This window comes from Saimiri boliviensis, chromosome 6 (assembly GCF_048565385.1).
Source record: "Saimiri boliviensis isolate mSaiBol1 chromosome 6, mSaiBol1.pri, whole genome shotgun sequence".
Taxonomy (NCBI): Eukaryota; Metazoa; Chordata; class Mammalia; order Primates; family Cebidae; genus Saimiri; species Saimiri boliviensis.
In genome coordinates, this window is record NC_133454.1 from 91442212 (window position 1) to 91459433 (window position 17222).

At 34.5% G+C, this 17222-nt stretch overlaps 1 protein-coding gene across 4 annotated transcripts in view; it reads left to right on the top strand.

Moving 5' to 3' along the window:
- The window catches only part of ANO5 (anoctamin 5), a 95520-nt gene that overhangs the window by 41245 nt on the left and 37053 nt on the right, over positions 1 to 17222 (top strand). For all 4 annotated transcript variants that reach the window (XM_003919922.4, XM_074401241.1, XM_010329705.3 and 1 more), the window contains 2 exons: positions 5823 to 5936; positions 7955 to 8070. In XM_003919922.4, the coding sequence (XP_003919971.3) occupies positions 5823 to 5936; positions 7955 to 8070 (230 nt within the window). The remainder of the gene's footprint in view (positions 1 to 5822; positions 5937 to 7954; positions 8071 to 17222) is intronic.

Consider the following 17222-nt stretch of genomic DNA (forward strand, 5'->3'; position numbering starts at 1 on the left):
GTAAAATCAACTCTGATGTTGTCAGCCCTTCAGACCTCACTTTACCTCTTATGGTACAGATCAGAATTGTTAATGTGGCTCAGAACTACATTATTCACTTCAGTGGTACTAGAAGCTTTAAAAAAATCAAATGATTATTTTTGTGCATTTTTTATTAGTGTGTATCTTCCTACTAGTCTCACAATCGTATGCTCAATGCCCAGTACATAAACACTCAGAAGTGTTTTTTAAGTAATGAATATATCAGTAAGATGTACATTATTTCATCACATCGTTTATATTGTAAGCATTTTTCAGTATTTTAATAACACTTCTATGGTCATTTACCTTATTAATTATTATTATTATTTTTTGAGATGGAGTTTCGCTCTTGTTACCTAGGCTTGAGTGCAATGGCGCGATCTCGGCTCACTGCAACCTCCGCCTCCTGGGTTCAGCCAATTCTTCTGCCTCAGCCTCCTGAGTAGCTGGGATTAAAGGCATGCACCACCATGCCCAGCTAATTTTTTGTATTTTTAGTAGAGATGGGGTTTCACCATGTTGACCAGGATGGTCTCGATCTCTTGACCTTGTGATCCACCCACCTCAGCCTCCCAAAGTGCTGGGATCACAGGCGTGAGCCACCGCACCGGGCTTAAATTTTTTAATTGTGCAAGGAAAGCACAATTTCATCCTCATTGTGAAAGTATGAAACATTAAAGAGGTATGTGTCATAAAATGAAAAAGTAGGTTATATTAATCCCCATTTTACTTATTTTTCAGTGACAAACACTCACCAATTAACAGTATATTCTTTCACATCTTTTTGTGGCAGTACATTTTAATGTATTCATTTTAATGATTGCTCATATTCTATATTATACATATAATTTTATTAAACATTTTTGCTTTTGATAGCTATTCAGGTTGCTTCCAACTTTTCTGATATTACAAATAACTCTGCAGTTTGCAGGCTGGTATTTACATATTTCAACATAAATACAAGTGTTCTGCAAAATAGATACCACATGTGAAATTTTGAGATCTAAGGACATGCACATTTTTTTGGGGGGGGAGTGTTTCCTAATTAGCTTTTATTCAAGCCCTTAAAGCTGTGAATATGCGATGTTAATGCCACCTTACATTTGTATTAGATTAGCATATGCAGCTGGCTTTCCAAACCTTGGTCCTATAGATAATGCTGTAGTTGTAAAACGTACATAGGATAATTTGCTTCCTTCATGGTGGGGAAAATAGCAAGGAACATCTATTTGCTTAGATTTTTAAGAATTCCAATATATTCAATTTATTTTTATGTAAGCATAAATGATAACATGCAAACTTACTTCCTTTGACACAATTCTATTTGTAATTGCACATAGTAATATGAAACCTTGAAAACATTTGGAGTAAATTATGTTCAGTGTTATATTTCTGTATATGTAGTCATGATTTTTTATTGTAATGGCTTATATTCCACCATATTTAAATTTTTATATATATTACACTATCACACTTTGCAAAAAGATGTACTAATATAGAGTCCTAGTAACAACATATGAGAGTAGCCTTTCATGTTGTCCCTTTATTTAATGCATAAAATAAATGGAAGTCCATAAGTCATAATTATTACAAAATGAACACAGCCATATGACCACCACCAGCACTTAAAGAGAAAATATTCTTAGCCATCTAGAAGCTCTGGTGCCTCCTCCCATTCACTATTCCCTTTCTGCTCAGCAGAGGTAGACTAACTTCTTACAGCAGAGATTAGTTTGGCTTGTTTTAAAATTCTATAAAAATGCAATCATACAGTATATGTTCTTTATAGTCTGGCTTCTTTAACTCAACCTTTATTTGGTTGATTAATTTAGCTCTTGTATCAAGTTTTGTTCATTTTCATTTTTTGGTATAGAAATTTTTTTGTGTATCTGTCATTAATGTTTTAATTTGCACTTCCCTGACGTGAATGAGATTGATCTCCTGTATCTGTTTATTGGCCATTTAGAAATGCAATTTTGTGAAGTATCTGCCAGAGTCTCTGGCTGTTTTCAATTAGGTCTTCCCTTTTCTTGTTAATTTGCAGTAGTGGTTATTTGTATGTTCTTAATCTGAGCTTTTTTTATATTCTACTGATCTTACTTTGTGTTTCCCTTTTGAATATTTTTAGATAAAGATATATTTAATTTTAATATAGCCCACTTTCTCAACTTTTTATGATATTAATAATGCTCTTAATATTCAACTTTCCACTGTTTGCCACATAGTTCATCCTAAGGTAACGAAGTTGATTTTCTATATTATCTCTTAAAAGTTGTATTATTTTACGTTTTACATCGACAACTTCTATCTACCTGTAATTAATTTTTTTGCCTTGTACTAAATGTAAGTCAAGTGTGTAGTCAGTCTGGTTGCACCAGTTATTGAAAACATTCAACTTTTCATACTGTTTTTCCATGCCACCTTTTGTTATAACCTAAGTATATGTTTATAGCTCTACCTCTGAATTTTATTCCGCTGATCTACTCTGCCTATATTTGCATCAGTACTTAGAATGTTGAATTTTATCTGAGTTCTGTAGTCCTGGAAGATGGGGATAATTAAAGGAATCATTTCATATTCTGGAAAACTGCTTACTACACAGAATGACTCTTCACTGTATGACTTGGTTAATATTCATAGATCGTCCTTCCCACCAGTTTGACTTGACAGCACCGTTTGCCACATAGTTCATCCTAAATTCAGCTGGTAATCGAAATGTTCATCTGTGTTAGTTACTTGCTTTTATTTCAAGAAAAAATAAAACTTCTCATATCTCTATATCAAGAAGTAGTTACTGCATGTAGCCAGGTGCTTAGGCTAAACTCCCATGGAGATTGGGAGACAGGTATTCTGCTTTTCTTGATGCTTACATTTAAAAATGATAAGTTGAAGAAAATGTAGGAAAAACATGCCTGGTTTATAAAACTGGCAAGAGCCTTATTTAGCTTTTTAAAAGATTTTCACATATCTCAAAGGGACAAAGAAAGAATTTATAAGTTCTCTAAAGGAAATAGGAGGGGGCTTCAAAATTTTGTGGATAAACAGAATTAAAAAATAAGATTTAAACTTTATTTCTCAACATAAGCTTTGTCGGGGTCCAGTCATTTTTTGTAAGAATCATAGCAGCCATTTAGTTCATCCCTAAAGAACTGAGGGTCCTGGGAATCTAACATGTAAATGCAGTCTTATTTACATTATTAACTGAAGAAAAATGGAATGCCCATTCTAGACATTTTAAGATTAGGAAACAAAATAAGTCAGACAGAGCCAACTCAGGACTGAAATGTGGATGCCAAATTATTTCTCACTGAAGCTCTTGCAAAAATTGTCCTTGTTTTATAAGAGGAATGAGCAGGAACATTGTCCCTGTGAAGAAGGGCTCTCTGCTGGAGAATACCCAGAAGTTTTTCTGCTAAAACTTTGGCTAATTTTCCCAAAACACTCTCGTAATAAGCAGAATGTCAACAAGCAAAATTCCTCAAGCATCCCCCAAAAAACTGTTACCACGGTCTTTACTCGTAATTAGTCTGTTTTTGCTTTCCCTGAACTACTTCCACCTCTTGGTCGCGATTGCTTTTATTATGCTTTATCTTCAGGATAGCACTGGCAAAGCCATGTTTCATCTCCTGCCACAATTCTTCAAAGAAGTTCTTTAGGACCACTTATTTAAAATTTCTATTGAAAACTGCTTTTGTCTGCAGATGATCTGAGCACAAAAGTATTGACACCCATCGATTGGAAAGTTTGCTCAACTTTAATTTTTCAGTCAGAGTGGTGAAAGCTGAACCAGTTGAGATATCTGTGGTGTTCACTATTATTTGTGCTGTTCATCATTAGTCCTCTTCAATTAGGGCATGAACACGGTGAATTTTTTCCTTACAAATTGATGTGCATGGTCTGCTGCTGTGGGCTTCATCTTCAACATTGTCTCATCCCTTCTTAAAATGACATATTCATTTGTAAGCTGTTGATCTCTTTGGGGGTATTGCCTTCATAAGCTTTTTGTAAAGGATCAGTGAGTTCACCATTGTTCTACCCAAGCTTCACCATAAATTTGATATTTGTTCTTGGTTCAATTTTAGCAAAATTTATGTTGCTCTAACAGCGGCCCTTTTCAAATTGATGGGTCCTTCTTAGTTCCTCAAACTAAATCCTGTTCATACATGTTATAATAAGTTAATGTGAGTTTAATTTTTTACAAAAAAATTGAAAACCACAAATATCCATTTTTCATGAGTGTTTTGAAGACCTCCTTATACTCCAAGGAAAAGGAGATGGGGGAAGTCACTTTCCCTTTTGGCACCAGGAAAATTTCTTTCTTTTACATCTATCCTTATCCCTGCAGTTTCTCCTTTTTGTTGTTATTAACAGTGTATAGTAACAAAGGCCAGACACACTTCCCTTCTTCCAAATTCTCATTCCTCTTTTCATAAATGGTTAGCTAAACTGTTTATCTCTATCCATCCATCCATCCATCCATCAGAACAAGTAATTGACCTGATTTGACCAAACTTTAAGCTTCTCTTCTCCTCATAGGAACCTGAACATTGACCTACCCTCAACTTGAACCAATATTGTCATGTATAGCGGCTCCTCCTTAACACAAAGAAAGATAATCCCTGAAACTTGCTTTCTTCTCCCTATGAATAAAGTAACTTTTCTCTCTGACCTTTCAGATGTTTGCAGATCTCCTTAAACTTTCTTTCTATTGCAATAATTTTTTGAAATAATGTCTTTACATGCTTAAATTCAGGATTTTTAAAAATTTTACAATACTGTGCTTTAGTAGTATACTATTAAATGTATTTAAAATACATTTAAAATTTATAATACATCTTAAAACATGGTAGAGTAAATGTTTCCACTTTGTTAACATCCCATGACAGAGTTCTTATTTTGGTAAATCTTTCCTAAGGAAATAATTCAACATATGTAAAATAAGTCACATGTTTTGACATTATTTATAAAAATTAAAACTGTCTTGCATAAATTATAATTTATTTATTGAGTTGGAATATCGAGCTGCTCCTAACATGAATGATAAGTTTAGATGATGATGATTTAAGAACTACAACCATTCCAATCAACAAGTCCTTGAATTGTGAAATGGAAAGGAAAGGAAAGGTAGGGGACTATGTCTAAAATCGTGCTAAAAAAAAAAAAAAATTCAGCAATTAGAAATACAGAAATTTTGAAAAGTTGCTGGAAGATAAAAAGGAGATGAGATTGAATTCACAGAAATACAAGAGCAGAGGACACCAAAGTTCAAATTATTTTCAGGATAAAATTGATAGAAATATGCAAGTTGTTGTAAAGGGCTGTAGAGATAGGATCACCTTGGCTAATAAGTTCAGATATCAGGTAAAAGGGCTTGTAAAAATAATTAATTGAAAAAATATTCAAGACAGCTTGGATAAATATCAATTGTATTCCACATTCTCCCAACTGAACTGTTAGTAGTGACATTAATCTTCTACTTGAAGTGCTAATTATAGTAGGAATTCTGGCACAAAGAACTCAAGAGGAGATTGGGACAGATGAAGCAAAATAAATTATGATCTGTTTACTCCTGCACTCCATCAAAGGAATGGGGAGCTCTTAGACTCAGAAGTTAAATTATCTGTAAACTCCATGTAATCCCACACTCTACATCTTCTTCCAGACAACAAAGGGAAGCTTCCTTCTGTAATTAGAGCCTGTATCCACATTCAAAGTAGACATTGTTAAATTGTGATTGAAAGAATTGTGGAAAGTATGAAGTCCTGAAATGTGATAGTGTCTCTTTGTACTTAACCTTGTAGGTGTACTATATTCTCTCAAGATGTCCTTTCGGCATAGAAGATGGGAAGAAAAGGTTTGGGATTGAAAGACTGCTAACGTCTAACACTTATTCATCAGCCTATCCACTCCACGATGTATGTATAGGTTTGATTGTGAAATTCTGAGCCTATTTTCCTCCTGCCATGTTCACTATTGGGAGAGAGAATCTTCCTTTACTTAAAATTGCTTAGTTTTCTGTCATGGTAGGAAAATCCCCAAAGACTTCCTGGTTCCAAGCTGAGAGCTTTACCAGCTGTGCTGAGTTATATAGGAAATGTGTCTTTAAAGTTTCAAATGGACATTTATTTTAAAAACTTTTACATGTGAACATGACTTTTTATTAGAACCTATTTTGAAAATAGCAGTCACATTCAAAGAACATTTTAGAATGTAATATTTGGAAATTTCTGAGTCCATTAGCTCTTTTCTCATTTATAAAATGTTGAAGCTCTAAAGAATTTAAATTACATGCCATATTCATTCATCGAATGCATGATTGGCTTCAATTATATGTAAACATTCTGTTAGGCATTATTGGAACACAACCACGAATCCAAGTTCACAGACTAGGGCTCTTGTAGAAATGGAGCATGTGTACAACTGCATAAGAATGTGTCAGATGTTATAACAACTGATATTCAGAAGAATTTTTGGGGGGAGGCTGACAAATCACTGTACAAAAACACTGAGTTGTGTAAGTTTAACAGAGAAGTGACATTTTACAAGATGCACCTGTTGAACCAAACCTGAAAACTTGGCCTTAGAACCAAGAGACTCAGCCTAGTTTCTGGGTATTTTTGAGGGAAACATTCCCATCTGAATAGCCAGTGTTTAAATTTTACCACCTATTGGCAGTGGAAATCCTGTGGCTGAATGTGTATGTGTTCTAATGTGAGATCATCCCTTGGAACGTCTATTTTTATTGTTTCTTCTGTTACAGTTTTACTCTTCCATACTTATAAAAGACTTTTTGATGATGTATTCTCTTTGCAAGAAATATAGTTCTCAGGAATATAGAACAAACAGATATTTCCACTGAAACAAGTGGCAGCTAAGTAATTCCCCATTTTTTTCAAAACTGTGTTGCTGTAATAGTTTCCAAAAGCCCAAAGCCTGCTCTTCTTTTAAACTATACATGTAGCCTTTCAGTAGAGTTATACAGGCTCATTGGAAATTCAGTTTTACTGAGCTATCATTAGAGATAGCTATAACTTACTGTTCATTTTACATTTTTATCTTTCTGTTCTTCTGAATGCAATATTAGGTACTGGATTTTCCCTTATATGCTTTGCAGGATAATTTTTCAAAATACCCACATAGGCTGCTTTTTTTGTTGCTTAATTTCTTAAGATTCAGTTGGATTAGCTACAGAAGAAGAAAAAAGTTTGAATCTGACATAAAATTTAACACCTATATTATCTAAAGGTTTTCACACTTGCTAAATTTGAAACTGGATATTTATTCAGTGCTTCCTTCAGCAGTTCATTCGTCTACAGTAAAAACAGAATGTCTTAAACAACCACAGTGTCCACAATACTTTGCTAGTCCATGAAAAGATATTAATAATTTTAATCAGTATCTAACCATGGGAGAAGAACTTATGTGTGAAGCAATACTGAGCCTCTTAAATGCTGAAGTTTGTTGTATTATTTTAAGTTCTTTGGGAAATGGCTATCAGTGAGGACAGAACAGGAATCTCTTTCTGTATTAGCAGTATCACTTTGGATTAGTCACTTAACATTGCTCAACATTTAATTTTCTCATCTATAAAAAAGTACTAGCCCATTTCTAAAGTCCCATCCAGTTATACAGTGATATGTCTCTCTGGGCCGTGAATATTATATTAGGGTTTCAGTAGAGAAGAAAGGGCATTCCAGGTGAAGGAACAGCTTGAATAAAGCAAAAGTCCTACACTTGTATTTAGAGATAGCTGTATGTGAGAATTTAATAAATATTATAGTTTGTGAAATAAATTTACATCAATTGAATATGAAATGTAAAAGTAAAAGAAAACAGCCTTGTTTACTAACCTTCTTAGGAAAACAGTGCTTATTTCCTTCACCTTTGTCTTTTGCTTCGTCTTTTATGTACCCTCATCTCTGAATATCTGCAGGGCCAATATTGGAAACCATCAGAACCTCCCAATCCTACCAATGAAAGATACATACTTCACAAGAATTGGGCTCGATTTTCCTATTTCTACAAGGAGCAGCCTTTAGATTTGATTAAGTAAGTTTTATACATAGGATCAAACCAATTAAAACTTGATAATGTGATTTTTATTCACAATGGCATCATATTCTGTTATTTTTTACTACTATTTTCACCCATTGTTTTACTACATTTCACAACTTCTTGGTTTCATATCTACACTATCAATTAATAATTCATTTAGGAGAATGTCTTTGCCAAATTGATGAAAGACAACAAAGATAGCATGGTGATTAAGAGGTTAAAACTTAGCATCTAGCTAGGCTGAATTCCAGTCCAAGTTCTGCCTCTTGAAAGCTATATGAATTTGGTCAAGTTACTTAACCATTATTAAAAAGGGAATAACAATATTACTACTTTTTAGCATAGTAGTAGTAATATCTACACTATCTGTAAAAAGGGATTAGCAATATTACTACTTTTTAGCATAGGAGCTAACACTTAGTGTTTAATACATACTAGTTTTCTCCTGGAGTCTAGAAATTTGGAACATAAGATAAAGGTTGTGTATGGATGTTTGTGTGTGTGTGCTCTCAGTGAGCTGTGAAGACATTTGTTCTATGACCTCAATCCTTTGGATAGTTTCATTAGCTAAGCAAGAAGATTATGGTTCCAGGTTATTGCTTTAAATCATAGCAGTACTACAGGAATACAATATATTAGGAGACTTCTGCTATGATTTTATAGAATGAACTATTAGATTAGATATCTCTTGCTACTATAGGCAGTGTTTTTTACTCGATGATTTATACTTTCATTGCTATGCTTACGTAGCATCACAGCATGTTTCATGACACTGGTTTGAATGCGTCCATCCAAATCAATTGAAATGTTGTCTCAAGAGTATGTTTGGTCAAATTAGAGGGCACATTTTGAAAAATAAATGTTGCCTAGTCAGTTTATAAACTGGTGCTTTTGGTAAGTCATGCAAACTCTTTCTTGAATGGCAATTTAAACTGTTTTGAATAATAATTACTTAATACTTTAAGTTATAAAACTAGGATATTTGTCAAAAACATTTAAAATAATTAAGAGATGTACAAAGTTTTAAATGAAATTCTACTTTCATCAAACTCCACAAAAATAGCTAGGCTTGATTTGGGTAATATTGATTTCGTCCTAATTTTGTGTTCATGCATAAAAAGGCATAGAAGCATTTTTTTTTTTTTTTTGCAGAGCAATGGAATCTTTATCTTCTCTTTTGTGCTAGGAGTTTTTTTTCTTTATTCACTAAATGGTATATTACTGATACCCTTCTATGAATACCCAAATATCTTTCTGATACTATTTAGTGAAACACAGAATGCCTTATGAATTTTTCATAATTCATTTATTGGTTTTTCTATTGAAAAACATTAGTCTGTCCCAATTTTTTAATATAATTTCAACTTTTTATTTTAGATTCAGGGGAGGTGGTATACATGCATTTTTTTACATGGGTGTATTGCATGATGCTGAGGTTTGGGGTGCAGATCTTGTCACTGAAGTAGTGAGCATAGGTAGTAGTAAAGACATAGGTAGTTTTTTAACCCACATCCCTCTCCCACATTACCTCCTCTAGTAGTCACCAGTGTCTATTGTTGTCATCTTTATGTCTATGTGTACTTAATATTAGCTCCCACTTACAAGTGAGAAAATGCAACTTTTGGTTTTCTGTTCTTCTGTTAATTTGCTTAGGATAATCACCTTCAACTGCATTCATGTTGTTGCAAAGGACATAATTTTATTCTTTTCTATGGTTGTGTAGTATTCCTTGGTGTATATGTACCGCATTTTCTTTATCTCTGCCATTAATGGGCACTTAGGTTGATACTATGTCTTTGCTAATGTGAATAGTGCTGTAATGGTCCTATGGGTGCATATGTCTTTTTGGTAGATCAATTTATATTGTTTCAAGTATATACCCAGTAATTAAATTGTTGGGTCAAATGGTAGCTCTGTTTTAAGTTCGTTGCAGAAGCTCCAAACTGCTTTCCACAGTGGCTGAATTAATTTTCATTCCCATCAACAATGTACGAATTCTCTCTTTTCTCCAAGATCTCACCAGCATCTGATATTTCTTGACTTCTCTTAAGAACAGCCATTCTGACTGGTATAAGTTGGTGTCTAACTGTGGTTTGGTTTGCATTTCTCTGGGTTAGTGACAATGAGCATTTTTTCATATGTTTGTTGGCTACCTGTATGTCATTTGAGAAGTGTCTGTTCATGTCCTTTGCCAGATTTTTAATGAGGTTATTTAGATATTGCTTGTTGACTCGCTGGAGTTCCTCACAGATTCCAGATATTAGACCTTTGTTGAATGTGTAGTGTGTGAATATTTTGTCCTATTCTGGAGGTTGTCTTTTTATTCTATTGATAGAGAAGTTCTTTAGTTTAATTAGGTCCTGCTTGTCAATTTTTTTTGGTTGTTGCAATTACTTTTGGTGACTTAGCCAAAAATTATTTAGAGAAAGGTATTTCTTAGTTTTTCTTCTAAGATTTTTGTAGTTTGAGGTCTTGCATTTAAAACTATTTCATCTTGAGTTAATTTTTCTATATGGTGAAAGGGTCCAAGTTTCACTCTTCTGTATATTGCTAGTTTGTTATCTCAGCACCATTTATTGAATATGGAATCCGTTCCCCCTTCCTTGTTTTTGTAAGCTTTGTTGAAGACCAGTTGGTTGGAGGTGGGCAGCTCCATTTCTGGTTTCTTTGTTTAGTTTTGTCATTCTATGTGTCTGTTTCTGTACCAATACAATGCTGTTTTGCTTACTGTAGCTGTATAGCATAGTTTGAAGCCAGGTAGCATGATGCTTTCAGTTCTGTTCTCTTTGCTTTGGATTGCTTTGCCTATTTGGGCATTTTTAGGTTCTATGCAAAAGTTAAAATAGCTTTCTCTAATTCTGTGAAAAAATATCATTGGTAGTTTGATAGGAATGACATTGTATTTATAAATTGCTTTAGGCAGTATGACCATTTTAATGATACTGATTCTTCCAATCCATGAGCATGAAATGTTGTTCCATTTATTTGTGTTATCTCTGATTTCTTTCATCAGTGTTTTATAGTTCTCTTTGTAGACCCTTTGCCTCACAGATTAGCTATATCTCTAGATATTTTATTTTTTTGTGTGTGGCTATTGTAAATGGGACTGTGTCCTTGATTTGACTCTCAACTTGAATACTATTGGCATATACTCATTTTTGTTCATTGATTTTGGGTCCTGAAACTTTACTGAAGTCTCTTATCTGTCATTTATGAGGTCTAGGAGACTTTTGGTAGAGTCTTTAGGGTTTTCTAGGTATAACATTATTTGTCAGCAAAGAATTTTAAAGTTTTTCATCTTCTTTTCCTATTTGGATGTCTTATTTCTTTCTCTTGCCTGATTCTTCTGGCTAGTAGTTAGCACTATGTTAAATAGGAGTGGTAAGAGTGGGCATCTTTATCTTATTTCATTTCTCAGGAGAAATGATTACAGCTTTTGCCCATTCAGTATGATGTTGGCTGTGGATTTATCATAGATGGCTCTTATTATTTTGAGATATGTTATTTCAATACGAAGACTATTGAGGGTTTTAATCATGAATGGAAAGGGATGCTGAATTTTGTCAAAAGCTTCTTCTTCATTTATTGAGATGATCATATATTAATAGTTTTTCCTCTTAATTCTATTTATGTGGTGAATCATATTTACTAATTTGCACTTGTTGAATCAGCTTTGAATCTCAGGAATAATGTCAGTTTGATCGTGATGTATTAACTTTTTGACATGCTCCTGGATTTTGTTCACCAGCATTTTGTTGAGAATTTTTGTGTCTATATTCATCAGGGATATTGGCCTGACATTGTCTTTTTTTGTTGTTGTGTCTCTATCAGATTTTGGTATCAGACTGATGCTGGTTTCATAGAATGAGTTATGAAGAAGCCTTTCCTTTTTGAGTTTTTGGAGTACTTTCAACAGGGTTGTTACCAGTTCTTTGTATGTCTGCTAGTTTTTGGCTGTGAATCCATCTGGTCTAGGGATTTTTTTGGTTGGTAGATTTTTAAATTGCTGATTCAGTTTTAAAACTTATAATGATATGTTCAGGTTTTTACTTTCTTCCTGGTTTAATCTTGGGAGCTTTTGTGTTTCCAGGAATTTATTCATTTCCTCAAGATTTTTGAATTTATGTTCATAGAAATTTTCGTAATAGTATTAGAGGATCTTTTGTATTTCCGTAGGTTTAGTTATAAAATCATTGTTGTCATTTCTCATTGGACTTATTTGGATCTTTTTTTCTTTATTAATCTACCTAGTGGTCTATCAATCTTGTTTATTTTTGTGAAGAACCAATTCTTGGTTTCATTGATCTTGTGTATAGATTTTTACATCTCAACTTGGTTCAGTTCTTTTAAAATTTTAGTTATTTCTTCTGCTAGCTCTGAAGTTGGTTTGTTTTTATTCTCTAGTTCCTATCGGTGCAATTTTAGAATGTTATTTTGAGGTCTTTCTAACTTCTTAATTGAGGCATATTAGAACTATAAACTTTCCTCTTAGTACTGTTTTAACAGCATCCCAAAATTTTGGCAAGTTGTATCCTGTTTTTATTAATTTCAAAGAATTGTTTGATAATTTGGTTATACAACCAGGAGTTATTCAGGAGCAAGTTGTGTAATTTCCATGTATTGGTATATTGAGGCATCTTGATATTTATTTCTGTTTTTAAAGCACTGTGGTCTGAATATGTGCTTGATTTTTTAAATTTATTAAGACTTTATTTCTAAATGTGATATATGAAAAGATGAGAATATATATTATGTGATTGGTTAATGCTCTGTAGATGTATATTAGGTACAACTGGTTGAGTGTTGAGTTTAAGTTCAGAATTCTTTTGCTAGTTTTCTGCAACAATGATCTGTCTAATGCTGTCAGTGGGATGCTGAAGTCTTCTGCTACTATTGTGTGGCTATGTAAGTGTTTTTATAGGTCAAGACGGGCTTGTTTTATAAACATGGGTTCTCCATTGTTGGGTACATAAATATTTAGGATAGTTAAGTTTTCTTGTTGAATTGAGCCCTTTATACTTATGTAATGGCCTTCTTTGCCCTTCTTCTTTTTTCTTATTGCATTTTAGGTTTTGGGGTACATGTGAAGAACATGCAAGATTGTTGCATAGATACACACATGGCAGTGTGGTTTGCTGCCTTCCTTCCCCTCACCTGTATCTGTCATTTCTCCCCATGCTATCTCTTCCCACCTCCGCACTCACCGTCCCTTCCCCATTTCCCCCCTTCCCCCCAATGGACCCCAGTGTGTAGTGCTCCCCTCCCTGTGTCCATTTGTTCTCATTGTCCAACACCCGCCTATGAGTGAGAACATGTGGTGTTTGATTTTTTGCTCTGGTGTCAGTTTTCTGAGAATGATGGTTTCCAGGTTCATCCATGTCCCTACAAAGGACACGAACTCATCGTTTTTGATGGCTGCATAATATTCCATGGTGTATATGTACCACATTTTCCCTATTCAGTCTATCATCGATGGAAATTTTGGGTTGGTTCCAGGTCTTTGCTATTGTAAACAGTGCTGCAATGAACATTTGTGTGCATGTGTCCTTATAGTAGAATGATTTATAATCCTTTGGATATATACCCAGTAATGGGATTGCTGGGTCAAATGGGATTTGGTTTAGAGTCTGTTTCATCTGATAGAATAGAAATTCCTGTTCATTTTTGTTTTTCATTTGCATGGTAGATCTTTCTCCATCCCTTTGCTTTGAACCTGTGAGTGTCATCAGATAAGAGATGGATCTTTTAAAGACAGCAGGCAGTTGGATCTTGTTTTTTTTTTAATCCAACATGCCACTCTATGTGTTTTACACGCAGTGTTTAGACCATTTATATCCAGTGTTAGCATTCATATGTGAGATTTTTATATTGTCTTCATGTTGTTAACTTGTTTTGTAGACTTGATTGTGTGTAGTCACTTTCTAGTGTCTGGGCTATGTGTTTAACTGTGTTTTGTGACAGCAGCTGTTGTTCTTTCATTTCCATGTTTAGCACTCCCTTAAGGACCTTTTGTAAGCCTTGTCTAGTGGTAGCAAATTCTATCACCATTTACTTGTCTGAGAAGGATTTTATTTCTCCACTTATGAAGCTTAGTTTGATGGGATATGAAATTCTTGGTTGGAATTTCTTTTTTTAAAGGATGCTACAAATAGGCCTCCGATCTCTTCTGGGTTGTAAGATTTCTGCTGACAGGCCTGCTGCTAGCCTAATTGGGGTTCCATTTCTATGTGATCTGACCTTTCTCTCTAGCTGCTTTTAAACTTTTTTTTCCATGTTGAACTTGGTCAGTCTCATGGCTGTGTACCTTGTGGATGGTCATCTTACATAGTGTCTCATCAGGTTTCTCCATATTTCTTGAATTTGTATCTCAATCTTTCTGGTGAGATTGGTGACATTTTTATACCTCAAATAATTTTCCAGGTTATTTGGTCTGTATGTAATCCTATATTTCTTGAAGATTTTGTTCATTTTTAAATTCTTTTTTATAAGCCTTTGTCTGGCCGAGTTGATTTGAAGAACTGGTCTTTGAGCTCTGAGATTTTTTTCCTCAGTTTGGTCTATTCTGCTATTAATACCTCCTATTGTATTATGAAATCCTTATTGCTTCCATTCCAGATGTTCAGTTTCGCTTTTTCCTAAAATGACTATTTCGTCTTTTAGCTCTTAGATTGTTTTACTGGATTCCTTGGATTGGGTTTTAACTTTCTTGAATCTCGATGAGTGTCTTTCCATCCAGGTTCTGAATTCTATGTCTGTCGTTTCTGTCATTACCATCTAGTTAAGAACCATTGCTGAGGAGTTCATTTGGAGATAAGGGGACACTGACTTTTGAATTTCCAGAGTTCTTGCACTGAATCTTTCTCATCTGAAAAGGCTGGTGTTCCATTAACTGTGGTATAAGTTGAATATAGTCACTTGGCTTCATTTCTGGGTCCTTTCAGAGAACCAAGACTGTGCAGGGTCTTTATTTGTGGCTGGATTCTTGCCTTGTGTTTCATAGTTTTGTATACTGGCAGAATATTTTTTGGTGTTCTAATTTGGGCTACTATCCAGTAGATGGCACTTAAGAGTAATAGTCTGCAAATAGGCTCAGCCTTGTGGTGCTTCAGTATTTCTGCCTATTCACAGCAGTGCTCTGTGGTAGGGGGAAAGGGAGATTACCCTCTCCCCTGGTCTGCTTCGGGCTCGTAGGGAACCCTCCTCTGACTAGCACTGTGTCCAGATTTCTTTTGTTACCTGCTAATTTCAGTATTACTTCTGATATAATTTGATATGATTTATAATTTGCTCTACTTCTCTCTGGAGTTCAATCAATTTTTGTTTTATATCTTTCCACTTTTCTCCATTCCTTTTTTTAGTTTTTATACTTCTGGAGTTTTCTTATATCAGCAAATTTATTTGAGAAGAGTATACTCAGTTTTAAGTTTTTTATTACTGTATTTTTCAATTTCATGTTATTTGGGGAGAATCATCAGCTTAAATTATTTACTTCACATCTTCCAATTTTGTTTTTGTTTTACACGGTTTTTTTTAAGGATGTAGTCTACCTATTTCAATTGGTTTTTAATTTGTGAACAGAGTTTCTAGCACTAGAGTGCCCTTATTTGTTAGTCTATCACGCATTCTCAATGTGTTGTCTATAGACGCTTTTGTTGCAGTGTTAAAACTGTAATTTTCACCACTTGGCTTATGTTTAGATGGTGACTCATCTCATGAGGTCAGGGGTGGCCTTTTCTATTTGTGGCATCATATTGGCACTCAAAAAGTTTCAGATTTTGGAGAATTTTGTATTTCAAATTTTCAGATGAGGGATGCTCAACCTGGCAAATGGGAGTGAGGGAGAATCCGTTTCTGCATGTGCTAGACCTGAAGCTTCCTGTGAGTCTCAGAGCTGTGGGAACCCATCTTCTCTTGCCCTGCAAAATCTGTTTCTTTCATTTCTACAAGATCCAACCCTCCTCTCTTATATTCCTTTTTCTGTTTACTGCTACACCTCTAAGGAGTACCAGTCTTCTCTTTGTATCTGATTCTTCTCAAGAAATATTGCTTTTCTCAGTCTGCCATGTCCAGTCTTGCTCTTTTCAGATCCTTTCTTATAGATTATAAATTAGCAAATCCCAACATATATTCTGAATTAGGGAATTTAGTTAAACTTTTCTCTAGAGGTTATTTTACCTGTGTTTCTCTATGTTTTCCATCATACTCTACATTATTTTTTTCCTCTAGAATTTCTTAAATGTCTTTCACCTCTCTCTTGTATCTTAGTTTTCTACCAGTAGGTGTTGATGTTGGGTTTATTTCTTTACTTACAAGTAATTTGAGGATCATGATGTTCTCTGTCATGATACTGAAGGCAGTATTGGATTTGGGTTTTTTCCCTCTCCTTGTTGATTTTATGGGATTTAGTAAAGGTTTTGTGGGTAGACTTGATAAAAGTTAAAATATTCTTAAAATAGAAGGAATTTGCCTGTAGTCTCATCAGCATGGAAGGCCGAGATGGACAAATCACTTTAGGTCAGGAATTTGAGAGAGCCTGGCCAACATGGTGAAACCCTGTCTCTACTTAAAAGTAAACAAATACAAAAGTTACCCCGGCATGATGGCACACACACTTGTAATCCCAGCTACCTGGGAGGCTGAGGCAGGAGAATTGCTTGAACCTGGGAAGTAGAGGTTGCAATGAGCGAAGATCACACCACTACATTCCAGCCTAGCATGACTGAGTAAGACCCTGTTTCAAAAAAAAAAAAGCAAAAAAGCAAAGAAAGAATTTATTCACAGATGCGTAATCACAATTCACACATGTCTTTTAATGAGAATTTATTAAGCATCACTACATATCAAGTAAGGTACTGTGCCTACAAAGATAATCAGAATGTGGTTTCCTAACATGAATTTGTTTGCAGAAACACACACAAATGCATATTAGTTACAGCACAGTAATACATAATATTCCTACCAAAATACAGAGGGAAAACCACCTCTCTTCATGACAGCCTCTGGGAAGGCTTCACAGTCCTCATTCTTGAACTATGTCTTGAAAGATAAGTAGCAGGATATTAGGTAAAGAAGTTATGGGTATTGATCGACTTACAACCTATGCAACTTACGACCATTTGACTTTACGACCACAATCGCTAGCCATG